Source organism: Oncorhynchus keta, chromosome 12, assembly GCF_023373465.1.
Source record: "Oncorhynchus keta strain PuntledgeMale-10-30-2019 chromosome 12, Oket_V2, whole genome shotgun sequence".
NCBI classification, from domain to species: Eukaryota; Metazoa; Chordata; class Actinopteri; order Salmoniformes; family Salmonidae; genus Oncorhynchus; species Oncorhynchus keta.
Window position 1 is genome coordinate 41,269,637 of NC_068432.1, and position 27,538 is coordinate 41,297,174.

The window sequence follows — 27,538 nt, forward strand, 5'->3', positions numbered from 1 at the left end:
TCCCCCCAAACGGGTTAGGGAGAGAATGGGTGGAGTAAATGGACAGTTTGGAACCAGGTCAACATTTTTGCTAACCTGTTTATACCTCTCAGCCAGTGCTCAACCACGCCCCTCCCGGTGAAAGGCCAACTGTGATTGGTTCAAACACCTGCACACCGTTTAGTTCAAACACCTGCACATCCTCTCAACTCTTTAGTTCTATTTTAACTTTAGGGTGAGGCTTTGAGGAACTCATCTGTCCCGGTCCCCCAATCAGCAGGAATAGGTTGCGCGGCAAACAAGCTCAAAGAACCAGTACAGTTCGTCACCATGTCCGAACGATGCGCGTTCGATACTAATGTCGTTACCCTCACGAGATTCGTGCAGGAGGAGGGAAGGAAGGCGAAGGGAACAGGAGAATTGACCACCCTCCTCAACTCTATCTGCACAGCCGTTAAAGCTATCTCCACCGCTGTCAGAAAAGCTGGGATTGCCAACCTGTAAGTTTCTGTGTATGCATGTGAAAGTCTTGGTGTCCATTCAATTGGTCCTGTGTTGCTCAGTTGGTAGCGCATGGCGCGTGTAACCCCAGGTTTGTTGGTTCGGTCCTCACAGGGTGAAGTAGAAAAATGTATGTACGTTAAATGACAATGTGAAATGGCGACCGATTAACATGAGAATATTTAAAAAGCCACATGGATTTTTATTTATTTTTTCCATCAGAGCTGTTTCCATCAAATTGACTTGTTGCGGATAAAAGGCTGTCCGTGATGACGTAGTGTACATAAAATACTTATTGCGGTTGAATTGCCATGTAAGCTACCCAAAAATAGTGCTAAACTCCTTAATGTGCAAATATTGATATAAAAACATCCTATCTAAATAAATGTGGAGTCACGTGCTATGTTGTGGTCCTCCCACGACAACTCGGGAAAGCATGCAGTTGATTTAACTTCACAGGGTGGTGAATGGAAAAGGGGATGAGCTTGATGCTCCTTTCCAATAAATAGAGGGTCTTATTCTGGTGGCATGATGGTGAGTGCTTGGCTGCCGTTTTACAAATAAAAATAATATTGCTCTTCTCTATAATAATCTCATAATGTAGGCAGCCTACCTGCACTGTATCAGCGAGCTGTTGGTTAAAGCACATGAGCCAACACCAGAATGGACACATTTTCTATATAATTAAACCGTTTTTGTGACAACCATCAGTAGAGTTTAAAATGTGATGGACACCCATTTAACTTACATTTTTATTTTTGGTACATGGGAATTTAAAGGCAAAGTTATTTGTGCATTACGTCATCACGCACAGCATTTTAAACCGTTTGTTTTAATGGAAATAACAACTTAGATTTTTGAATATTCGCATAAAAATCTGTCACAAATTGGATGGAAAACTAGCTAGTGATATGGTCTAGCTAGTGATATGGTCTAGCTAGTGATATGGTCTAGCTAGTGATCATTTTTGGCGCATTATGATGCTGCAGAAAATGTGAGTTGTGGATTCTTATCCCCTCTGTGCTGTATGGTAATCACAAAGCACTGGCAATAAGTGAATGATTATATCAATAGCAGGGACCGTCCAACCAACCATATGCCGGGTAGGGAGACTAAATCAAATATTTACCTAGTCGGATATTATGCATGAGTCTGACAGTCCAGCTAATTGGGTAATACTGTTGTCAACTTCGACTCGGGTCAATGTCCATCCGATTCTTTCTTTGGACTCAATGTTGTTTTCATAAATGCAAGCCAGAGCTATTGTAATGCAATAGGCTACTCCCAAATCATTCATTTCCTCTTGAGACATGTCTATTGTCTTCATTAGGAGGAAGTATAGGCCTATTACCAATTTATTAGGAATTTCTTTAGTCCTCCATTGTCAGGAATTTCCTTGATGACTGACAGTCAATGAAGGCCAAAAGATGGTATCACTCTCTGTGCCCTGTGAGTTGAACCAGACACTGCATGCCCACTATCACAGAGCCATCCTAGAAACACTTTACCCTTGTCCCTCCCTCCTTCCAATTGTGACAGAAATAGGCCTACTATGGTTATATTACTACTCGCATGTCTGCCCCCTTCCCATCTCTCTATTCCTTCCTTCCTTCTCTCTCCTCTTCTCTCCCTCCCCTCCAGCTATGGCATTGCTGGGAGCACCAATGTGACCGGTGACCAGGTGAAGAAGCTGGATGTTCTGTCCAATGACTTGGTCATCAACATGATCAAGTCGTCTTTCACCTCCTGTGTCCTGGTGTCAGAGGAAAACGAGAGGGCCCTCATTGTGGAGCCAGAGAAACGGGTAGGGGTGTGTGTGGTCCAGATAGAAGTTGAGATATGTCTTGCAACATCAATGTGACAACATCCTCTTGTTTCACAGGGAAAATATATTGTGTGCTTCGACCCACTGGATGGCTCGTCAAACATTGACTGTCTTGTATCAATTGGAACCATTTTTGCCATCTACAGAAAGGTTGGTGACTCTTTTGTTAATATTCCTCTACGAAGCCCTTAGGCCCAAGGCAAAAAAAAATGTACGAAGTTGTTCAAATTAAATATTGTTGTTCAAACAAGTTACTAAGTTGTTTGAACAGGTGATCTCGTTTGAATGACTCAGCTGTATAAGGAAATAAGAAAACAGGAAACCACTCACCCAGAGGTGGAGCTCCTAGTGGCCAGAGGCTTTAATGCAGGGAAACTTAAATCAGTTCTACCTCATTTCCATCAACATGTTTAACTTCACTAGGGTAGGGGCACTATTTTCACCTCTGGATGAAATGCTTGCCCAAAGTAAACTACCTGCTACTCAGGCCCAGAAGCTAGGATATGCATATAAATGGTAGATTTGGATAGTTTCCAAAACTGTTAACATAATGTCTGTCAGTATAACAGAACTGATTTGGCGAAAACCTGAGAAAAATCTATCCAGGAAGTGGGATTTTTTTATGTTTGTAGTTATTCTATTGAATGCCATTACAGTATCATTGATTTAGGACTCAAATTGCACTTCCTATTGCTTCAACTAGATGTCAACAGTCTTTAAGAATTGTTTCAGGCTTGTATTCTGAAAAACGAGAGAGTAGACCACTCTGAATGAGTGGACTCTACAGTGTCCCAGAGGTTTTTAATGCGCGCGACAGAGTGCGCCTTTCTTGTTTATCTTTTATATTGACAACGTTATTGTCCGGTTGAAATATTATCGATTAAGCTAAAAACAACCTGAGGATTGATTATAAACATCGTTGGACATGTTTCTACGAACTTTACGGATACTATTTGGATTTTTCATCTGCCTGTTGTGACTGTTTGAGCCTGTGGATTACTGAACAAAACGCTCTAAGAAAATAGGTTTTGGGATATAAACAGGGACTTTATTGAACAAAACAAACATTTATTGAGTAAATGGGAGTCGTGTGAGTGCAATCATATGAAGATCATCAAAGGTAAGTGATACATTTTATCGCTACTTCTGACTTGTCCTCTACGTGGCTGGTAACTGTTTGTAATGATTTGTCTGCTGGGTGCTGTTCTCAGTTTGCGGACGACACTACAGTGGTAGGCTTGATTACCAACAGCGACGAGACTGCCTACAGGAAGGAGGTGAGGGGCCTCGGAGTGTGGTGTCAGGAAAATAACCTCGCACTCAACGTCAACAAAACAAAGGAGATGATTGTGGACTTCAGGAAACAGCAGAGGGAGCACCCCCCTATCCACATCGACGGGACAGTAGTGGAGAGGGTAGTAAGTTTTAAGTTCCTCGGCATACACATCACGGACAAACTGAATTGGTCCACCCACACAGACCGCGTTGTGAAGAAGGTGCAGCAGCGCCTCTTCAACCTCAGGAGGCTGAAGAAATTTGGCTTGTCACCAAAAGCACTCACAAACTTCTACAGCTGCACAATTGAGAGCATCCTGTCGGACTGTATAACCGCCTAGTACGGCAACTGCTCCGCCCACAACCATAAAGCTCTCCAGAGGGTAGTGAGGTCTGCACAACGCATCACCGGGGGCAAACTACCTGCTCTCCAGGACACCTACACCACCCGATGTCACAGGAAGGCCATAAAGATCATCAAGGACAACAACCTCCCGAGCCACTGCCTGTTCACCCCGCTATCATCCAGAAGGCGAGGTCAGTACAGATGCATCAAAGCAGGGACCGAGAGACTGAAAAACAGCTTCTATTTCAAGGCCATCAGACTGTTAAACAGCCACCACTAACATTGCGTGGCTGCTGCCAACATACTGACTCAACTCTAGCCACTTTAATAATTGAAATTGATGTAATACATGTATCACTAGCCACTTTAAACTATGCCACTTTATGTTTATATACCCTACATTACTCATCTCATATGTATATACTGTACTCTATACCATCTACTGCTTCTCGCCTATGCCGTTCTGTACCATCACTCATTCATATATCTTTATGTACATATTCTTCATCCCTTTACACTTGTGTGTGTGTATAAGGTAGTAGTTGTGAAATTGTTAGGTCAGATTACTCGTTGGTTATTACTGCGTTGTCAGAACTAGAAGCACAAGCATTTCGCTACACTCGCATTAACATCTGCTAACCATGTGTATGTGACAAATAAAATTTGATTTGAGATAATCGCATGGTGTGCTTTCGCCGTAAAGCCTTTTTGAAATATGACACCGTGGTTGGATTAAAAAGAAGTTATTCTTTAAACCGATGTATGATTTATGAATTTTTATCATGAGCATTTCTGTTTTTGAATTTGGCGCTCTGCAATTTCACTGGATGTTGGCCAGGTGGGACGCTAGCGTACACTAGTGAGGTTAATGTGTAACCAGAGGGGGAAAAAAATTCCAGATCACCTGTACTCCACACACAGAGACTCATACAAAGCTCTCCCTCGCCCTCCATTTGGTAAATCCAACCACAACTCTATCCTCCTGATTCCTGCTTACAAGCAAAAATTAAAGCAGGAAGCACCAGTGACTCGTTCTATGAAAAAAATGGTCAGACGAAGCAGATGCTAAACTACAGGACTGCTTTGCTATCAGACTGGAACATGTTTTGAGATTCTTCCGATGGCATTGAGGAGTACACCACATCAGTCACTGGCTTTATCAATAAGTCCATTGAGGATGTCATCCCCACAGTGCCTGTACGTACATACCCCAACCAGAAGCCATGGATTACAGGAAACATTCGCATTGAGCTAAAGAGTAGAGCCGCCGCTTTCAAGGTGTGGGACTCTAACCCGGAAGTTTATAAGAAATCCTGCTATGCCCTGCGATGAACCATCAAACAGGCAAAGCGTCAGTACTACACTGGCTCCAACGCTCGTCTTGTGTGGCAGGGCTTGCAAACTATTAAGACTACAAAGGGAAGCACAGCCGCGAGCTACCCAGTGACACGAGCCTACCAGACAAGCTAAATCACTTCTAAGCTCGCTTCGAGGCAAGCAACACGGAGGCATGCATGAGAGCATCAGCTTTTCCTTACGACAGTGATCATGCTCTCCGTAGCCAACGTGAGTAACACCTTTAAACAGGCCAACATTTACAAGGTTGCGGGGCCAGATGGATTACCAGGATGTGTGCTCTGGACATTTGCTGACCAACTGGCAGGTGTCTTCACTGACATTTTCAACATGTCCCTGATTTAGTCTGTAATACCAACATGTTTCAAGCAGACCACCATAGTCCCTGTGCTCAAGAACACGACCTGCCTAAATGACCACAGACCCGAGGCACTCACGTCCGTAGCCATGAAGTGCTTTGAAAGGCTGGTCATGGCTCACATCGACACCATTATCCCAGAAACCCTAGACCCACTCAAATTTGCATACAGCCCAAACAGATCTACAGATGATGCAACCTCTCTTGCACTCCACACTGCCCTTTCCCACCTGGACAAAAGGAACACCTATGTGAGAATGCTATTCATTGACTACAGCTCAGCGCTCAACACCATAGTACCCTCAAAGCTCATCACTAAGCTAAGGACCCTGGGACAAAATGCATCCCTCTCCAACTGGATCCTGGACTTCCTGACGGGCCGCCCCCAGGTGGTGAGGGTAGGTAACAACACATCTGCCGCGCTGATCCTCAACACTGGAGCCCCCGGGGGTGCGTGCTCAGTCCTCTCCTGTACTCCCTGTTCACCCACAACTGCATGGCTAGGCACGACTCCAACACCATCAGTAAGTGTGCAGATGACACAACAGTGCCTGATCAACGACGAGACGGTCTATAGGGAGGAGATCAGAGACCTGGCCAGGTGGTGCCAGAATAACAACCTATCCCTCAACGTAACCAAGACTAAGGAGATGATTGTGGACTACAGGAAAAGGAGGACCGAGCACAACCCCATTCTCATCGATGGGGCTGTAGTGGAACAAGTTGAGAACTTCAAGTTCCTTGGTGTCCACATCACCAACAAACTAGAATGGTCCAAACACACCAAGACAGTCGTGAAGAGGGCACGACAAAGCCTATTCCCCCTCAGGGAAATGAAAAGATTTTTTGGAATGGGTCCTCAAATCTTCAAAAGGTTGTACAGCTGAAACATCGAAAACATCCTGACTGGAACGGCAATTGCTCGGCCTCCAAACGCAAGGCACTACATATCTACATGTACATACTACCTCAATCAGCCCAACTTACCGGTGTCTGTATGCAGCCTCGCTACTGTTATAGCCTCGCTATTGTTTATTTTTCACTGTCTTTTTAACTGTTATTTCTTTACTTACCTATTGTTCACATAATACCTTTTTTGAACTGTTGGTTAGAGCCTGTAAGTAAGCATTTCACTAAGTTTGTTGTCACGTGCGCAGAATACAAACTTTTGATTTGATTTATTTGGTCTTTTCTCTAAGCATAACTTGTTACGCAGCTTGTCAGACTGTTCATTTGTATTTATACAACTTTAAACACATAATACATTCTCAACAGATTTCACAACACATCACTGATTTCATGATTATTCATTAACTGTTCTTTGATAACCTAAAGCAGGGCTGCTTCTGAATGCCATAACTTTTAAGTGAGGAGCAGAGCGTAATTCGAGCAGATCCCTCTCCTGCTCCAATTTTGCTCTGATACTGCTCAGCCACAAGGTCTGGGTGTGTTCTGCTGAGCATTTTTTGTTTCCTTTATCACTCTTCTTTATCACCTCTTACTGGGACCCTATCCACAGTAGCCTATATCTAGTTTACAGCAGTGGTGTAAAGTACTTAAGTAAAAAATACTTTAAAGTAGTTTTTGGGGGTATCTGTACTTTACTTTCCTATTTATATTTACTCGTTACATTTTGAATGCTTAGCAGGACAGAAATTGTCTAATTCACACACTTATCAAGAGAACATCCCTACTGCATCTGATCTGGCGGATTCACTAAAGAGATGCTTCGTTTGTAAATGGTGTGTTGGAGCATGCCCCTGGCTATCCATAAATAAATCCAAGAAAATTATTGCCGTCTGGTTTGCTTAATATAAGGAATTTGAAATTTATACTTTTACTTTCGATACTTAAGTATATTAACCAAATGCTTAGACTTTTACTCAAGTAGAATTTTGCTGGGTGACTTTCACTTCTACTTGAGTCATTTTCTATTAAGGTATCGTTTCTTTTACTCAAGTATGACAATTGGGTACTTTTTCCACCACTGGTTTACAGTGCCTTCAGAAGGTAACTCAGACCCCTTAACTTTTTCCACATTTTGTTACTTTACGGCCTTATTCTAAAATGTCTTACATTTATTTTCCTCAATCTACACAATGACAAAACAGGTTTTTAGAAATGTTTGCTAATTTACAAAAAAAAAACTTAAGTATTCAGACCCTTTACTCCGTACTTTGAAGCACCTTTGGCAGCCATTACAGCAATGTGTCTTGGGTATGACGCTACAAGCTTGGCACACATGTATTTGGGGAGCTTCTCCCATTCTTCTCTGCAGATCCTCTTAAGCTTGTTGTCTTGGCTGTGTGCTTAGGGTCGTTGTCCTGTTGGAAGGTGAACCTTCGGCCCAGTCTGGGATCCTGAGCACTCTGGAGCAAGTTTTCATCAAGGATCTCTCTGTACTTTGCTCCGTTCATCTTTGCCTCGATCCTGACTATTCACCCAGTCCCTGCCGCTGAAAAACATCCCCACAGCTTTATTCTGCCACCACACCATGCTTCACCGTAGGGATGGTGCCAGGTTTCCTCCAGATGTGATGCTTGGCATTCAGTAGAGTTCAATTTCGGTTTCATCAGACCAGAGAATCTTGTTTCTAATTGTCTGATAGTCTTTTAGGTGCTTTTTGGCAAACTCCAAGCAGGCTGTCGTACTTTTTTATTTTTTACTGAGTGGCTTCCGTCTGGCCACTCTACCATAAAGGCCTGATTGGTGGAGTGCCTCAGATGGTTGTCCTTCTGGAAGGTTCCCCCATCTCCACAGAGGAACTCTCGAGCTCTGTTAGTGACCAGCGGGTTCTTGGTCACCTCTCTGACCAAGGCCCTTCTCCCCCGATTGCTCAAGCTCTAGGAAGAGTCTTGGTGGTTCCAAACCTCATCAATTTAAGAATGATGGACAATTCCTTTGACCTCATGGCTTGGTTTTTGCTCTTACATGCACTGTCAACTGTGGGACCTTTTTATATAGGTGTGTGTGTGTGTATGCCTTTTTCAAATCATGTCCAATCAATTGAATTTACCACAGGTGGACTCCAATTTGTAGAAACATCTCAAGGATGATCATTGTAAACAGGATGTACCTGAGCTTTCTTTTTGTCTCATAGCAAAGGGTCTGAATACTTATGTAAATAAAGGTATTTCAGTTTTTATTAAAAAATGTTGCTTTGTCATTATGGGGTAGATTGCGGAGTTAATACATTTTATTATTTTACAATAAGGCTGGAATTTTAAATCTGGAAAGTCTAGGCCTAAATACATGGTATACTCTACTTTCTAACATTAGGATATGTAGTTTCTATTTGGAAGGACTTCAAATAGAAAAACAAATGTTTTATGTAGGCACTACATAGGCTACTGTCAAATGTATTTGAGTTTTCCTTGGAATAGAATCACCATAATATAAATAAATGTAATTAAGCTAAAATATCAGCAATACATTTACATTGGAGTCATTTATCAGACGCTCTTATCCAGAGTTACTTAGTTAGTGCATTCATCCCAATGAAGGAACTCGGCGACGTCAGAGCTAGAAAGAGGGAAAAGAGTCAAAAAGAGTTTGACATCGGCGGGGTTGAGTGTTTTGTTTCTTGAGGAGGGGAGTGACTCAGGCCATTTTGAAGTCAGAGGGGATGCAGCCAGTGGTCAGGGATGAGTTGATGAGTGACGTGCGGAATGGAAGGTCTCCAGAGATGGTCTGAAGGGAGGGGTTGGGGTCGAGCGTGCAGGTTGTCGGGCAACCGGACCTCACTAGTCGTAAGATTTCTTCTGGCGTGAGAGGGGAGGAGAAAAAGGTCAAGGCGTAGGGTAGTTATGTATGAGTGGGACTAGTTGATTTCAGTAGGCTGAGTGAATAAAGAGCGGATGAAAAGAAGGTTGCTGACAGTGGTTGGCGGGGGGGGGGGTGTAGGATTAAGGAGGGAGGCGAAGGTGAAGAGTTTCCTAGGGTTGGAGGGAGGCGAAGGTGAAGAGTTTCCTAGGGTTGGAGGCAGAAGCTTGAAATTTAGATAGAAAGTGGCTTTAGCAGCAGATAGGTCTTCCGGAAGTTTAGTTTAGTTTTCCTCAGCTGACTGCAGCCCTGTTCTGTAAGGTTGCACGGAGGAAAGGGGGAAGTGCGAGTTATAGGCTGTGGAAAGGGAGGATGGTAGGCTTGACGAGGTAGAACCAGAAGGGAGGGATTTAGCAAAACGGAGAGATGATAAGAGAAGATTGTGATGGCGGATGAGATTAGTAGGCCAACAGCCTCAAGTAAAGATGAGGTCAAGCGTATTGCCTGCCTTGTGAGTGGAAAGGGTGAGGTCAAGCGTATTGCCTGCCTTGTGAGTGGAAAGGGTGAGGTCAAGCGTATTGCCTGCCTTGTGAGTGGAAAGGGTGAGGTCAAGCGTATTGCCTGCCTTGTGAGTGGAAAGGGTGAGGTCAAGCGTATTGCCTGCCTTGTGAGTGGAAAGGGTGAGGTCAAGCGTATTGCCTGCCTTGTGAGTGGAAAGGGTGAGGTCAAGCGTATTGCCTGCCTTGTGAGTGGAAAGGGTGAGGTCAAGCGTATTGCCTGCCTTGTGAGTGGAAAGGGTGAGGTCAAGCGTATTGCCTGCCTTGTGAGTGGAAAGGGTGAGGTCAAAAGAGGCAAGGAGGGAAAGAAATTAATTGAAGGCAGACGTCGGGAGGTTGAAGTTGCACAGTACAAAGGGCGCTGAGCCAACGTCAGGAAAGTAGCTTATCAAGGTGTGAAGCTTATTGATGAACTCTCCAAGGGAACCCGGTGGGCAATAGATGTCCACTCAAGCATAACATTGTTGTCAAGTGACAGTAACCGCATGGAATTCAAATAAGGAGAAGGACAGGTGAGGGAGTCAAGAGAATCTCCATTTAGGAGAAATCAGCAGCACTGTGCCACCACGGTAATGAACCGATGCTCTCAGACTATGAGAGAGAACAGTCCGGTGAAGAGAGCAGCTGGAGTAGCAGTGTTCTCTGGGGTGATCCATGTCAACGTCAGAGCCAAAAAGTCGAGGGACTTAAGGGCAGTATAGGCTGAGATGAAATCTGGGTTCTTGACCACAGACCAGCAGTTCCAAACGCTGCTGAAGAACAATAATTCGACAAGAGTTGTGCAGGCAGGGTTCAGAAATTAGAAGGGGTTGCAGCCAAGGGGTGGGGAGCGTCTGTAAAGCCTGCAGGGAGAGGAGCGTCTGTAAAGCCTGCAGGGAGAGGAGCGTCTGTAAAGCCTGCAGGGAGAGGAGCGTCTGTAAAGCCTGCAGGGAGAGGAGCGTCTGTAAAGCCTGCAGGGAGGGGAGCGTCTGTAAAGCCTGCAGGGAGAGGAGCGTCTGTAAAGCCTGCAGGGAGGGGAGCGTCTGTAAAGCCTGCAGGGAGGGGAGCGTCTGTAAAGCCTGCAGGGAGGGGAGCGTCTGTAAAGCCTGCAGGGAGGGGAGCGTCTGTAAAGCCTGCAGGGAGGGGAGCGTCTGTAAAGCCTGCAGGGAGGGGAGCGTCTGTAAAGCCTGCAGGGAGGGGAGCGTCTGTAAAGCCTGCAGGGAGGGGAGCGTCTGTAAAGCCTGCAGGGAGGGGAGCGTCTGTAAAGCCTGCAGGGAGGGGAGCGTCTGTAAAGCCTGCAGGGAGGGGAGCGTCTGTAAAGCCTGCAGGGAGACAAAACACAAAGCTACAAAAGCTACAAAAGAACAAAATGAGAAAATAACTGTAAGATACACAAGTGGTTGGGAGCCTTCCTTTCTTTCCTTCTTGGAATAACTCTGCATATGTCACCAATTGCCATTCGAAAAATAATATATATATTTTTTGTTGTAGGGAATTTTGGGGAGGCATATCTTTTACGTAATGGTGGTGCTCTAAACATGGTTAAAATCCCATAGGAACACAGCCATTTTAAAAGCGCAGGGCTTGTGCAACGTTCCATGACTACATTTTTTGTCTTACAGGAATGATATACATACATATGAGGAGAAGGCTGAAGTCGTAACCTTTTCACGGATGTAATATGATCTTGTCTGATTTCGAGTTCGTCCACTAGATCACATGACGAGACTTGGCCACTTGAAACCAGATACGTCTGTCTGGTTTGATCTGGTTTGGGTAGTACTTCACTGCGAAAATTGCGGAAATAACAAGCATACGGGTGAGGTAAACATCAATATTGTGCCCATTGGAAACAAGTGATAGTTAGTTCTATTAATGGATGTGTTCAAGGTAATGTCATGTTAAATGGATTTCATTACGACCACCACCAGGGTGTACCCTTTCCATGCATACAACATTTTGTACAACGTTTGTACTTTTGGTGACTTGATAGTCAGTGTGATTTGCTCATGTATTATTTATATATTTCTGTAAACAGTATATTGAATTTGTGGAGAACGTGGGAAATGCACAATACACATGTGAAACATGTTGGTACCTGCTTCTGTAAACAGTATATTGAATTTGTGGAGAACGTGGGAAATGCACAATACACATGTGAAACATGTTGGTACCTGCTTCTGTGAACAAATCACTTGACCGCTGCAGTTTGAGATTTATTCCCTTTTATTTATGAAAAGAAGCTGATACTAGCCTTTTATTATTATTATTATTTAGTCTAGTTAATAAATCAATTTGTTTATATTAAAATACATTTTACAGTAGTCTATGTATTGCTTACCAAAAACATCTGTTAATACATTTGAAGTCCTTCAACAAAAGTGACTTATCCTGATGTTAGAAAGTAGAATATAAACGCAACAATTTCAACGATTTTACTAAGTTACAGTTCATATAAGAAAAACAGTCTATTGAAATAAATTCATTAGGCCCTGATCTATTGATTTTTACATGACTGGAAAAACAGATATGCATCAGATATGCATCACAGATCCGAAAACCAGTCCGTCTCTGGTGTGACCACCATTTGCCTCATGCAGCGCAACATATCTCCTTTGCATAGAGTTAATCAGGTTGTTGATTGTGCCATGCTGTCCCACTCCTCTTCAATGGCTGTGTGACATTGGTGGGAACTGGAACATACTGTTGATGCAGAGCATCCCAAGCGTGCTCAATGGGTGACAGCCACTGCTTGATTCGTATGCAGGCCATGGAAGAACTGGGTCATGTTTCAGCTTCCAGGAATTGTGTACAGATCCTTGTGACATGGGGCAGTGCATTATCATGCTGAGACATGGTGATGGTGGCAGATGAATGGCACGACAATGGACCTCAGGATCGCGTCACAGTATCTCTGTGCATTCAAATTGACATTGATAAAATGCAATTGTGTTCGTTGTCTGTTGCTTATGCCTGCCCATACCATAAACCCACCATGGGGCACTCTGTTCACAATGTTGACATCAGCAAATTGTTCGCCCACACAATGCCATACACATGGTCTGCGGTTGTGAGGCCGGTTGGACATACTGCCAAATTTTCTAAAATGACACTGGAGGTGGCTTATGGTAGAGAAATTAATGTTCAATTCTCTGGCAACATCTCTGGTGGACATTCCTGCAGTCAGGATGCCAATTGCACGCTCCCTCAACTTGAGACATCTGTGGTGTTGTGATACAACTGCACATTTTTAGTGGCCTTTTATTGTCCCCAGCACAAGGTGCACCTGTGTAATGATGGTGCTGTTTTATCAGCTTAAAATTGAAAAGCTGAAATGTTTTTATTTATTTTATTTATACCTTTTTATTTAACTAGGCAAGTCAGTTAACCTCTTGCTCCTACCCGACACGCAGGCGTCCCATCTAGACATCTGGAAATGCAAATGCGCTACGCTAAATGCTAATAGCACTCGTTAAAACTCAAACGTTCATTAAAATACACAGGCAGGGTACTGAATTAAAGCTACACTCGTTGTGAATCCAGGCAACAAGTCAGATTTTTAAAATGCTTTTCAGCGAAAGCATGAGAAGCTATTATCTGATAGCATGTAACACCCCAAAAGACCCGCAGGGGACATAAACAAAATAATTAGCATAGTCGGCGCTACACAAAACGCACAAATAAAATATAAAACATTCATTACCTTTGACCATCTTCTTTGTTGGCACTCCTAGATGTCCCATAAACATCACTATTGGGTCTTTTTTTTCGATTAAATCGGTCCATATATAGCCTAGATATCGATCTATGAAGACTGTGATCAATGAAAAAAATAACGTTTTATAACGTAACGTCATTTTTTTTAATTAAAAAAGTCGACGATAAACTTTCACAACACTTCGAAATACTTTTGTAATGCAACTTTAGGTATTAGTAAACGTTAATAAGCGATATAATTGATCACGAGGGGATGTATATTCATAGCTGTACGTCTGGAAATAGAGACCGGAAGAAAGGCGCTACCTTTTGTCCGTTTGATCAAGAAACAAATCGTAGGCAAATGACAAGACTGTTGACATCGTGTGGAAGCTGTAGGTATTGCAACCTCGGCCCCATTTAATGTGGATCACATTCAATAATGGGTTCTAGTGGCGCATGGATATATTTTCCCATTTTCAGTGATCAGATTTTCCTGCGCTTTTCGATGAAACGCACGTTCTGTTATAGTCACAGCCGTGATTTAACCAGTTTTATAAACGTCTGAGTGTTTTCTATCCACACATACTAATCATATGCATATACTATATTCCTGGCATGAGTAGCAGGGCGCTGAAATGTTGCGCGATTTTTTTTTAACAGAATGTTCGAAAAAGTAGGGGGTAGGAGTAACAGGTTAAGAACAAATTCTTATTTTCAATGACTGCCTAGGAACAGTGGGTTAACTGCCTGTTCAGGGGCAGAATGACAGATTTGTACCTTGTCAGCTCAGGGGTTTGAACTTGCAACCTTCCGGTTACTAGTCCAACGCTCTAACCACTAGGCTACCCTAAAAGCTGAAATGTCTTGTCAATAAGTATTTAATTCCTTTGTTATGGCAAGTCTCTAAGTTCAGGAGTAAAAATGTGCTTAGCAAGTAACATACTAAGTTGCATGGACTCACACTGTGTGCAATAATAGTGTTAAAATGATTTTTGAATGCTACCACATCACTGTACCCCACACATACAATTACCTATAAGGTCCCTTAGTCGAGAAGTGAATTTCAAACACAGATTCAACAACAAAGACCAGAGGTTTTCCAATGCCTCGCAAACAAGGGCACCTATTGGTAGATGAGAAAAAAATAAATGGAGACAAAGCAAACATTAAATATCTCTTTGAGCGTGGTGAAGTTATGAATTACACTTTGGATGGTGTATCAATACACCCAGTCAGAAAGTAAAACTCCAAAAATGTGGCTAAGAAATTAATTATATCCTGAATACAAAGCATTAGGTTTGGGGCAAACATGACATTATCACTGAGTACCACTCTTCATATTTTCAAGCATGGTGGTGGCTGCATCGTGTTATAGGTATGCTTGTCATCGGTAAGTGTGTGTATATATATATATATATATATATAATAAAAAAGAAGCGGAATAGAGCTAAGCACATGCAAAGTCCTACAGGAAAACCTGATTCCGTCTGCTTTGTAACAGACACTGGGAGACACTCACCTTTCAGCAGCACAATAACCTAAAACACAAGGTCCCAAGACGACATTGAATGTTCCCGAGTGGCCTAGTTACATTTGACTTAAATTGTCTTGAAAATCTATGGCAGACTTAAATGGCTGTGTAGCAATGATTCACAACTAACTTGACAGAGCATGAAGAATTTAAAAGAATGTGCAAATATTGTACAATCCAGGTGTGCAAAGCTCTTAGACTTACCCAGAAAGACTCACAGCTGTAATTGCAGCTAAAGGTGGTTCTAACATGTATTGCCTCAGGAGTGTGAATACTTATGTAAATTAGATTTCTGTATTTAAATTTCAATACATTTGAGCACATTTCTAAAAACAGGTTTTCACTTTTGCCTCTTAAGGATCCGCCCCTTTTTTTCCATTTCTGCCTAAAATGACATCTAACCAAATCTAACTGCCTGTAGCTCAAGACCTGAAGCAAGGATATGCATATTCTTGATACCATTTGAAAGGAAACACTTTGAAGTTTGTGGAAATGTGAAATTAATGTAGTAGATTAACGCATTAGATCTGGTAAACGATAATACAAAGAAAAAAAATATATATATATATTTTTTTGTACCATCAAATGCAAGAAAGGGCATAATGAATTATTCTCGCCCCTGCGCAATTTATACTTAAGCGACTAGATGGCAGCACTGTATGTGGAAAGTTTTTTTATTTTTTTTTATTTTTTTTTTTAAGAGCGATCCAGTGAAATCTTACATATCTATGTAAAATGTTGTTTCAAGACTAACCAAATGTGCCTAATTGGTTTGTTAATTGTGCACTCTCCTCAAACAATAGCATGGTATTATTTTACTGTAAAATGGACAGTGCAGCTAGATTAACAATAATTTAAGCTTTCTGCCCATAACAGATATATCTATGTCCTGGGATTTTATGTTTCTTACAACCTCATGCTATCACATTAGCCCACATTAGCTCAACCGTCCTGCGGATGGGACACCAATCCTGAAGAAGATTTGTCGGGGGGTTTATTGTGTACATTTAGTCAATTTTGAATTCAGGCTGTAACCCAACTGTGGAATAAGTCAAAGGATATGAAAACCTTCTGAGGGCACTATATATTATGAAGGCTACAACCTTCTGTCTAACGTCTATTGCATTTGCACAAGCAGGATGCAGTCCCTACACTTTGGGAATATTTTGTGTGATGATGTAGGCCAGTCTTTGTAGTTGCTGCCATATCTTAGTTCCTGGTAAAATAACACTACTTGACTGCCTGTCTGTCTCCTGTGCAGCTTAGCCAATGTTTGTAATTAAGATGAAAAAATAACATTCAATCACTAATTGGACTGCATGTCTGTGTCTTGCTGCATTCCACCTCTGGGCAGCCGACCGTTCATGTATCCAGACCGGTAAAAGGAGTCTGACAATAGGCAAGTTAATTTTGCATTGCCTGATACCATATATGCTGATATTGTGGCGAGAGGAAATGGCTGCATATAACTCAACAGCTAAGAAGAACATGAAATCGATAGACTGCCTGTCTCTGTCGTGTTTATGTTTGCAATACTGACAACATTTTGTATGAATGCTTCGATTAATGTATTTTTTATAAAGCCCCACTTTACATGCTATGGCACTCAAACAGCCCTATTTTAGGCTATCAAAGAACTGTCAATGAACAATCCTATCAATGGATGGAATCGGTGAATGAATGGCTGCAGCAACCATTACACGGTCTGACGATCTGTATGACAAATGAGGCCTAATTAGACAAAATAACAATTACTCTCCTTTGACCGACTTGTGTTCAAACAAGATACTATGTTGTTCAAACAAGAATTCCAAGAGGCACATTATAAAAAAAAAATTGAAAAAAAGATATTGCCTTGGGCTTCAGGGCTTCCTAAAATTGATTTAAATTGTTTATTTTCCCTTGGCAATCTACACACAATACCCCATAATGACAAAGCAAAGACAGGTTTTTAGAAATGTTTGCCAACTTATACAAAAAACAACTGAAATATTACATTTACATAAGTATTCAGTACTTTGTTGAAGCACATTGGCAGTGATTACAGCTTTGATTCTTCTTAGGTATGATTCTACAAGCTTGGCACACCTGTGTTTGGAGAGTGTCTCCCAATCTTCTCTGCAGATCATCTCAAGCTCTGTCAGGTTGGATGGGGAGCTTTGCTGCACAGCTATTTTCAGGTCTCTCCAGAGATGTTCGATCTGGTTCTGGCTGGGCCACTCAAGGACATTCAGAAACTTGTCCTGAAGCCACTCCTGCGTTGTCTTGGCTGTGTGCTTAGGGACGTTGTTGTGTTGGAAGGTGAACCTTCGTACTTTGCTCCGTTCAGGAGCAACTGAGTTCTTGGGGACCTTCAATGCTGCAGAATGTTTTCGGTACCCTTCCCCAGATCTGTACCTCCACACAATCCTGTCTCTGAGCTTTACGGACAATTCCTTCGACCTCATGGCTTGGTTTTTGCTCTGACATGCACTGTCAACTGTGGGACCTTTTGTGAAGACGTGTGTACCTTTCCAAATCATGTCCAAACAATTTAATTTTCCACAGGTGGAATCCAAGTTTGCAAAAATGTCTAAACCTGTTTTCACTTTGTCATTATGGGGTATTCTTTGTAGATTGCTGAGGATTTTTTACAAATGTATTCATTTAGAATAAGGCTGTAACGTTACAAAATGTGGAAAAAGTAAAGGGGTCTGAATACTTTTAGAAGGCATTCTATACTCTCGGACATTCCGTAACAGTTCCACACATTTGTTTCGTTCTTAGACACTTTGTTTCAGTATGTCAGATTAGTGTGCCAGTTTCTACTGTAGTTAGTTACTGTTTCACTGTTCTTCTGTTATGTTTGGTAACAACTAACCACGTGTTTTTCTCCCAGACAACAGATGATGAGCCCAATGAGAAGGACGCGCTGCAGTCTGGACGTCACGTTGTTGCTGCCGGTTATGCCCTCTACGGCAGCGCCACCATGATGGTGCTCTCCACAGGTCAAGGGGTCAACTGCTTCATGCTCGACCCTGTAAGTTTCAAATCAAATCAAACCTAGAGGTGAACTGCTTCATGCTCAACCCTGTAAGTTTCAAATCAAACCAAGAGGTGAACTGCTTCATGCTCAACCCTGTAAGTTTCAAATCAAACCTAGAGGTGAACTGCTTCATGCTCAACCCTGTAAGTTTCAAATCAAATCAAACCTAGAGGTGAACTGCTTCATGCTCAACCCTGTAAGTTTCAAATCAAATCAAACCAAGAGGTGAACTGCTTCATGCTCAACCCTGTAAGTTTCAAATCAAATCAAACCAAGAGGTGAACTGCTTCATGCTCAACCCTGTAAGTTTCAAATCAAACCAAGAGGTGAACTGCTTCATGCTCAACCCTGTAAGTTTCAAATCAAACCTAGAGGTGAACTGCTTCATGCTCAACCCTGTAAGTTTCAAATCAAATCAAACCTAGAGGTGAACTGCTTCATGCTCAACCCTGTAAGTTTCAAATCAAATCAAACCAAGAGGTGAACTGCTTCATGCTCAACCCTGTAAAATCCAAATTGAACTTAAAAAATGTAAAAGTGCATTTTTGAAATAGCAACACACTACAGTAAAACTATATAAAATGGAATATATAACAAATAAGAAACACCAGTAAAAGAACATGTAAACACGTCTAAATCAAATAGTCGATGAAGAGACACATGAGGTGCCCTTCATTGATTTATAGTTCATCCATGAGGTGCTCTTTGATCTTCCGATTAATTACTATAGAACAAAAAATAAGTTAATGCTGGATGGTAAACAAAGCCTTTGTGCAAACAAACTTCCAGAAGTAATCAAGACAGTTACATGTAGTGGAAAAAAGTCAAGGAAGTTGCTGAGTCAGGTCCCTGTTCTGTATGTTTTTAGTCTATCGGGGAGTTTATCCTGACAGATAAGGATGTGAAGATCAAGAAGAGGGGGAAGATCTACAGTCTGAACGAAGGCTATGCTCAGCACTTCTACCCAGACATCACAGAATACCTGAAGAAGAAGAAATATCCAGAGGTAATTTACTAACTATACACCTGAAAGGGCTTAAACTATAATTCTGGCACCACTAACTCACTCTTTAGGTACTATGAAGTGACCAATGCAGTTAATGAAATACGCCTCGTGGTTGTCTGTCTTACTTTTAAATGCACCTATTGTAAGTCGCACTGGATACATTGCTTTTTGTTTCCAGGATGGGAGTGCCCCCTATGGTGGGCGTTATGTTGGCTCCATGGTGGCTGATGTGCACAGGACCTTGGTGTACGGAGGAATCTTCTTATACCCTGCCAATGTCAAGAGCCCCAAGGGCAAGGTGAGTGAGACAGAGCTCTTCAGGTCATATAAACATTATATATATACATTTTTTCTTCAAAGTAGATATGTTACATACAAGTAACCAGAAGTAGAGTGCTGGCTGTGCTCAAACAATCAATGATAGAAGGTAGAATGAACTAGACCATTTCTCGGTATATATTGAAGTGACTAACCATCGTCTCTCTTTCACTCCATCCGGTGTAGCTGAGGCTACTGTATGAGTGCAACCCCATGTCTTTCATAATCGAGCAGGCTGGAGGCATGGCCACCACGGGGGAGATGAATGTCCTGGACATCAAGCCAGAGAACATCCACCAGCGAGTTCCTGTGGTCCTGGGCTCCCCTGAAGACGTCCAGGAGTATGTCGCCATCTACAAGAAGACACGCATGTGAGGCTGCGCTGGGAGCCTTCTCTGGATCCACCATGACCTGCTTGTCCTCAAGGGTCGACCTTTGACCTGAGCTAGTAATCTTTGTATCATATGAATGGAGCTGTGTATATACAGTATATATATATATCATTCCCAGTTGTTTAGAAGTTGAGGTGATTGGTTGATCAGATAATTGGGGCAGTGCTTTTCTCTGGCTGATCCTTTTGAACAAGCGGAGTAGTATTTTACCTCCACCATCTGACCAACCAGATCTGGGACCAGAGATGCTTCAGGGGGAGAAAGTAGGGAGGAGACTTTCAATGACCTGGGCCGATGTCTTAATAGTTTACAGTTTCTTTCCCTATTTGTTTCTCCTTCTGGAACTGTGCTGATCTAGCAAGACAGGATAGGGGAGAGGAGTCCAATTTAGATGATTGGAATGCAACCCTTCAGCGTCTTACTGTTTGGATCCCTGAACTGAGAGACCCCTCATGGACAAATATTAGGCCTACCTCAGCCTTATGATGTAGTATATTGTAGGGTTGTTGTGTCATTTCCACTGGTGGACCTAAAATATGTTTTGAATAAAACCCAATGTTAAAATCCCTCCACTTGTTGTCCATGTTGTGTTGCTGACCCACTAGCAGGGGGACGTAGTACTCCTTCATAGGCATACAGCATATTACAGTGTGTCAAACCATGAGAAGCTGGTTTCTAATATTATCAACACCAGGTGGTGTAGTGGTAATTCTTTGCTTCAGTTGTCAATCAAAAAACAATCTCAGACGATACTAATTTGTGGTGGGTGCAAAAGGAAACAGCAGGTTATAAAGAACAAAAAATGTAGAGTAGGCCTACTCATGTAATAACAATTATACCACAGCTGTGTATGTTGTCAATCATGTACATTTGTTTAATTGTTTTATGTTGTACATTTACAGCAATTTTGTTCAGGAAAGTTAAACAAACTACAAATATATATTTTTAAAGAAGTGAAACTGATGACTAAAAGTGGATGTCTCTTGTCTTGACAATGCTTGGCATGTGATTGTAGAGTACACAATATGACACATCACTCTGCTACATGCTCCATCAGCTGACCGAAGCCAAGCCGCGTCATCCTGGGGCCTAGGTGATGGGGGTTGTGGTCATACAGAACCGCGTTTGGGAAGGTAAAAGAGGAAAACCTTTTCTAATCAAGTAAGAGGAACTATGACACGGTAGAAGAGCAGGAAGACAGCGTGTGCTCTCGTGTTCTTTTTAGCGTGATTAGTCATGTAGCTGAACAAGCAGAAACAATACCCTGTGACAAGCAATCATCACAGCGCTGCTGAAAAGCCAGACTTGCAGAAAGTAGGCCTGACTGGACAATGCCTATCGTAGTCATGGAAGCCTATTATCAGCCTATGAATGTGTGATGATAGGGGAAAAGTATTCAAATAGGGGTCCTGTTACCAAGGTGTTGTTGATCTTGCTATACAATAGGTTTACGAGTTACTTAGTACCCTACTTGACGATAAGATCTAATCCTATCTACTCTCAGGTGCTTTCTTGTACAACATTACAATGCATGTTTGTTCTTTGTGTTGCAAAGGTAAGGCTAGTATTTATCAAGTGCCATTCGCTGGCAAGCAAGACTGGCATAAGAAGGTTTGTAAATGGTGAGGATGGGAGAGGGAGAGTGTATTGGTATTGGGTAAGAAGAGGAAAAACACCTAGAGTAGCATAACCTTTTCCCCTTACTCATTTCCCCTAGACAAGACGTTGTCAGTCAATCGCACAACATCACGAAAACCACAAAATACCAGTTTTGTTTTGCTATCACAAATGCATCCAAACAAACGGTATAGATTGAATTAGTCTTACGTTTCTCTCAGTCCTTACTCACAAAGTAAGCAGCAGCCACTCCCCCATGGTCAACTTTGTTACCCAAACAGCTCACCATTCATGAAGCACCCACAATGTTTCCCATTCAATGTATTTTGGAGATCCATGGGGACAACACTCCATTCATATGAATGAGAGATTATGCTCTACTGTATTTGAACTGAATACATTTAAGAACAGAGGCTGCATAAGTATCAGTGTCCTGCATAGAAAACAGGTTATTAATCAAAGGCTGTTGCTCTGGCTCTTAGCTGTAATGCCTTTCCTAGATCCATAATGTACTGGAGCCAAAAATGTTTTTAAAGTGTTCAATTATCCTTGCTACACATTTGTGACTTTCTCAACATTATAAATGTGTGTGTGTCTGTGTGTATGGACGTGTTTAACTATACTTTAACTATAAGACTAGTAAACAAACACACATTTGTCCAACTGGGGACATTTTGTTAGTCCCCACATGGAAAAAGGCTATTTCTAGGGGGTTTGTGGTTAAGGTAAGAATTAGGGGTTAAAGGTTAGGTTTAGGGTTCGATTTAGAGTTAGGGGTTAGGGAAATTAGGATTAGGAATGGGAATGAATTGTGTCCCCCCACAAGATTAGTTAAACAAGAGAGAGAGAATGTGTCGTAGAACAGAATGTCCTACAAATCCTCCCACGACCATGAGGCATAACAGTCTCTAGATTGGAAGGCTCTTGTCCCTGCATGACCGTACAGCAGCTTTACTCAACAAACACTAGCTGCAGATAAAGAATAGTACAGAGGAAACCCTTTCTCTCCAACTCATGTTTTCGCTGCTTTTCACATACAAACTCAGACATTTCAGAGCTCTAGTCTTCCTCAATGTCTTATCACTCTCAGTGGCTGTTGGTCTCAGCTTCACACATAAGGCTCCATTTAAAAATAGACTGTACCTCATGGGTATCATGTGTCTATAACAGTGTTGTAAACAAACAAACCGTAAGCACAAACTGACTTCTTACGTGACAGAGAATGAGGTCTTGTTGATCTTGACCTCATTAAGTAATGCTTCAAATAAACTGAACACTGATGGACAAGGAAGGTCTCTTAATTAACATACTGTTGATTGTGTTAGCAAAGTCACACAAGCTCATGTAGTGAGTAAGAGAGGCTTCATGGCCATAGGGGGCACAGGGGCACGTAACCCACGTCGTCCTTTTAAATGTTTTTTTTAATGGATCAGGACCTTCCTGTGTGAGGTAGGGTTGTACTCTACAGATGTTGTAGAGCAACCTGCAGTAGCGGGTCACTGCTTTGTTTGCAGAGAACGACAGGGTGTTGTCCTGGGTCACACCAAGGTTATTTGCACTTTGGGAGGGTGACACTGTGGGGTTGTCAACCATGATGGAGAGGGCTTTGAGTTGGCAGGCCTTTCCCGGGAGGAAGAGTAGTTCCGTCTTGTCGAGGTTGAGCTTGAGGTGGTGGGCTGACACCCAAGCTGAGATATCTGCCAGGCACACAGAGATGCATGTCACCACCTGGGTGTCAGAAGGGGGGAAGGAGAAAAGTAGTTGAGTGTCATCCGCATGGCAATGATAGGAGAGACGTGAGGATATGACAGAGCCGAGTGACTTGGTGTTTAGAGAGAAGAGGATAGGGCCTAGACCCGAGCCCTGGGGGACACCGGTAGTAAGAGTACGTGGTGCAGACACAGATCCTCTCCATGTCACCAGGTGGGAGCGGCCTGCCAGGTAGGATGCATCCAAGAGTGTGCAGCGCCTTAGACGCCCAGCCCTGAGAGGGTGGAGAAGAGGATCTGGTGGTCCACGGTGTCAAAGGCAGCGATAGATCTAGAAGGATGAGAGCAGAGGAGAGAGAGACAGCTTTGGCAGTGCGGAGAGCCTCTGTGACACAGAAAAGAGTAGTCTCGGTTGAATGACCTGTCTTGAAGAGATAACAAGAAAGTTGATCAGAGACAGCACGCTCAAGTGTTTTGGAAATAAAAACAAAGAAGGGATACACAGGTCTGTAGTTTTTGACGTCAGATGAGTCGAGTGTTGGTTTCTTGAAGAGGGGAGCAACTCGGGCCATTTTGAAGTCAGAGGGGACGGCGATCTGTCACTCAAATCGCTTTGAGAAACAGAGCCTTCTAATTAGCCTTCTTACCTAATGAAAGCCTGTATAGTTTACATAACAAAACAATACCTTTACATTCAATATTATTTAGATAATCAAATAGTTTAGGCCTAATTAAAACTTAAATAAACCATTCCCAGAATATAATATTGGCTGCAAAAACAGGCCACATTTATTTAGAATGCTACTCAAACTTTTACAAGCCACACCAGTTTACATGGCCTGCATATGGTCTAATGAACAAATTCCTGAATTAAGGAAATAATTTACTGATAAGAATGATCTAAAATAAATAGGCCTACCTGCTTGCACTTTGTTTGCTTGCACTTTGTGCAGGCTGTGTAACCATTTACAGCATGGTTGTTGTTACAAACTGGGGATTTCACTCGCACAGCACGTTTCCACGATGATACTGTAACCTATACCCTTATCATAACATTTATACATTTCTTTGCCAAATACAATAGCTGTAGACTACCGTAAAATGCTTGCTCATGAGCTCTTCCCAACGATGGATAGTTAAAACATAATACAAAACACAAATAATAACACAAGGAATAAAATACACAAGCATTAAAAGTATATACAGGGAGTATCAGCACTAGATGAATGTGCAGGGATACGAGGTATTTGAGGTAGATATGTACATAAAGGCAGGGTAAAGTGGCTAGGCAACTAGACAGATAATAAGAGTTAAAATAAAGAACAGAGTAGCAGCAGCGTGTGTGTGTGTGTGTGTGTGTGTGTGTGTGTGTGTGTGTGTGTGTGTGTGTGTGTGTGTGTGTGTGTGTGTGTGTGTGTGTGTGTGTGTGTGTGTGTGTGTGTGTGTGTGTGTGTGTGTGTGTGTGTGTGTGTGTGTGTGTGTGTGTCGGTATGCATGTGCCTTACGTGTGTGGGTTTTTTGTGTGAGTGTCAGTGTAGTGTACAGTATAGCTCCACTACAGCCCTGTCAATGTAGATGTGGCATGCTCTCCCTTCTTTATCCAAAATCAGTTCATTCGTCTTACCGATATTGAGGGAGAGGTTGTTGTCCCACAACAATCCCAAGTCTCTGACCTCCTCCCTGAAGGCTGTCTTATCGCCGTTGGTGATCAGGCCTACCACCGTCGTGTCATAAGCAAACTTTATGATGTGTTGGAGTCGTGCGTGTCTGCTCAGTCGTGGGTCAACAGGGAGCACAAGAGGGGACTAAGCACACACCCCTGTGGGGCCCCCGTGCTGAGGGTCAGCGTGGCATAGGTGTCCTTGCCTACCCTCACCACCTGGGGCTAGCCAGTCAGGAAGCCCAGGATCCAGTTGCAGAGGGAAGTGTTCAGTCCCAGGGACCTTAGCTTAGTGATGAGCTTGGGGTGCACTATGGTGATGAATGCTGAGCTATAGTCTATGAATAGCATTCTCATGTAGTTATTTTCCCTGTTGTCCAGGTGGGAGAAGACAGTCTGAAGTGCAATTGAGATTGCATCGTCTGTGGATCTATTGCGGTGGTATCAAATTGGGTCCAGGGTCTCTGGGATGATGGTGTTGATGTGTGTCAGCACAGATATTGCCTGAAATCTATGGTTTTTGGTTGGGATACATCCGTATAGTTTCTCCGGTTAGGCCTACTTTAGCTATTTTCTTTTGAGCTTGGCTATCCAGTGAAAGTGTGTCATATTCTCACATGGCAGGGAAAATAAACTTGGCAATGTGTCATATTCTTATTTTGGGGAGAGGGAACATAAACTCTGCGCATAGACAAATAGAACGTTTTAGCACCACACAAATTGTCACGACTTCTGCCGAGGTCGATACCTCTCCTTTTAATTTTTTACATTTTTTAAATTAATATCAAATCAATACATAAAGCACATGAGGGAACACAAACATACATAGATTACAAACAATAGACAATCGAGCTAGGGGGTACAATATCACATTACAATTACACAAGGACCTTAAGGGACATGCATATACTTACAATTCTAAAAGCTTTTTTGTTAGTAGAGCATTTAACCGTCTTAAAATACAGTTCAATTTCTTTTTGTAGGATATGAAAATGTGGTTTCCTGTTTGTAAATTTACATTTGTGTATATGAAATCTGGCCAAAAGAATAATGAAATGAATTACGTAAAAATGATTGCGCTTATTTCTATTGTATGTAAAGAATCCAAACAGTACATCTCTCCACAATAGTGTAAAATCTTCATAAATGTGTTCAATTATAAACCTACTGATGTCTTGCCACAGTTTTCTTACATGCATACAATGCCAAAAAAGATGCACAACTGTTTCTGGGTGGTCATTACAAAAGGAGCAATTTGAGTTTATGTTTTCCATAAACTTCTTCATATAGTGGTTGGCAGGATAATATTTATGAATAATTTTAAAGGAAACTTCCTTAATTTTGTTAACAAGTAGGTATGTGTGTGGCAACATCCAAACTTTTTTCCAACAGATATTATCAATAAATCAATTCCAATAAGGCATACCTCTCCTTTTTTTAATTTTTAAAAATTTTTTTTATTAACAACAAATCAATACATAAAGCACATGAGGGAACACAAGCATACATAGATTGCAAACAATGGACAATCGAGCTCGGGGGTACAATATCACATTACAATTACACAAGGACCTTAAGGGACATGCATATACTTACAATTCTAACAGCTTTTTTGTTAGTAGAGCATTTAACCGTCTTAAAATACAGTTCAATTTATTTTTGTAGGATACGAAAATGTGGTTTTCTGTTTGTAAATTTACATTTGTGTATATGAAATTTGGCCAAAAGAATAATGAAATTAATTACATAAAAGGCATACCTCTCCTTGTTCGGGGGTTGCTCGGCGGTCGACGTCACCCGCCTTCTAGCCATCATTGATCCATTTGTCATTTTCCATTGGTTGTCTTGTCTTCCGTCACACCTGGTTCCAATCCCATTCATTACATTACGTTGTGTATTTAACCCTCTGTTTACCCTCATGTCCTTGTCAGAGATTATTTGTATATTCGTGTATTATGTATTTGTGCGCGACGGGTTCATGTACCCACTTTTATTTTATCTTGTATTTTTTACTATGGATTTTTGTCAAGTATATTAAACGACTCCATTTATCCCAAGTTCGATTCTACTGCGCCTGACTTCCCTGCCACCTACACACACGACATTACACAAATAATGGACTCGATGCGTGCGTGGCTGGTAGCCTTATGTCTGCCTCACCGCTCACAGAATGGAATACACAACACAATGCAACACAACAAGCCCCTGGGCTTTTTAAAAAGTGTATCTTTATTAAAAATGTTTCTGACCAGCAATGTAATTGTTCTGAACCACAAGCCGACCCACGGGTTGAAAGAATGTTTTCATTCCACCCGCCTGCTGATTCTTTTGTGGCTCATCTGTAGTGAACCATGGGTATCTGACCTGATGCAAGACTACATATCGGTAAGCAAGAGAATTGCTCATCTTTACTGTGTCTTAGTCTGTAAAAGCAATTTATAGTTTATCTTCCCCCCCAAAATATGTCTTGTGGGTTACATACGTTTCCCAAACCCAGGATGCACCCAAGTTGATCACAAGGAGTGCCATTTGCAGAGCACATTTGGCAGGAGAGTGCTTAGCCTGTTAGTCCACTAGGGGCATTATTTCATTTTTGGATAAAAATACGTGCCCGTTTTAAGCGCAATATTTTTTCACGAAAAG

General features: G+C 42.1%; 1 protein-coding gene across 1 annotated transcript; it reads left to right on the top strand.

Moving 5' to 3' along the window:
- The first annotated feature begins 124 nt into the window (after positions 1–124).
- On the top strand, positions 125–20,477 carry LOC118391506 (fructose-1,6-bisphosphatase 1-like). The gene is made up of 7 exons (XM_035782971.2): positions 125–479; positions 2,122–2,284; positions 2,363–2,455; positions 18,047–18,187; positions 19,062–19,199; positions 19,378–19,497; positions 19,704–20,477. Exons 1-7 carry the CDS (start codon positions 310–312, stop codon positions 19,890–19,892), a joined length of 1,014 nt encoding a protein of 337 aa, XP_035638864.1. The 5' UTR covers positions 125–309; the 3' UTR covers positions 19,893–20,477.
- Positions 20,478–27,538: the final 7,061 nt, after the last annotated feature.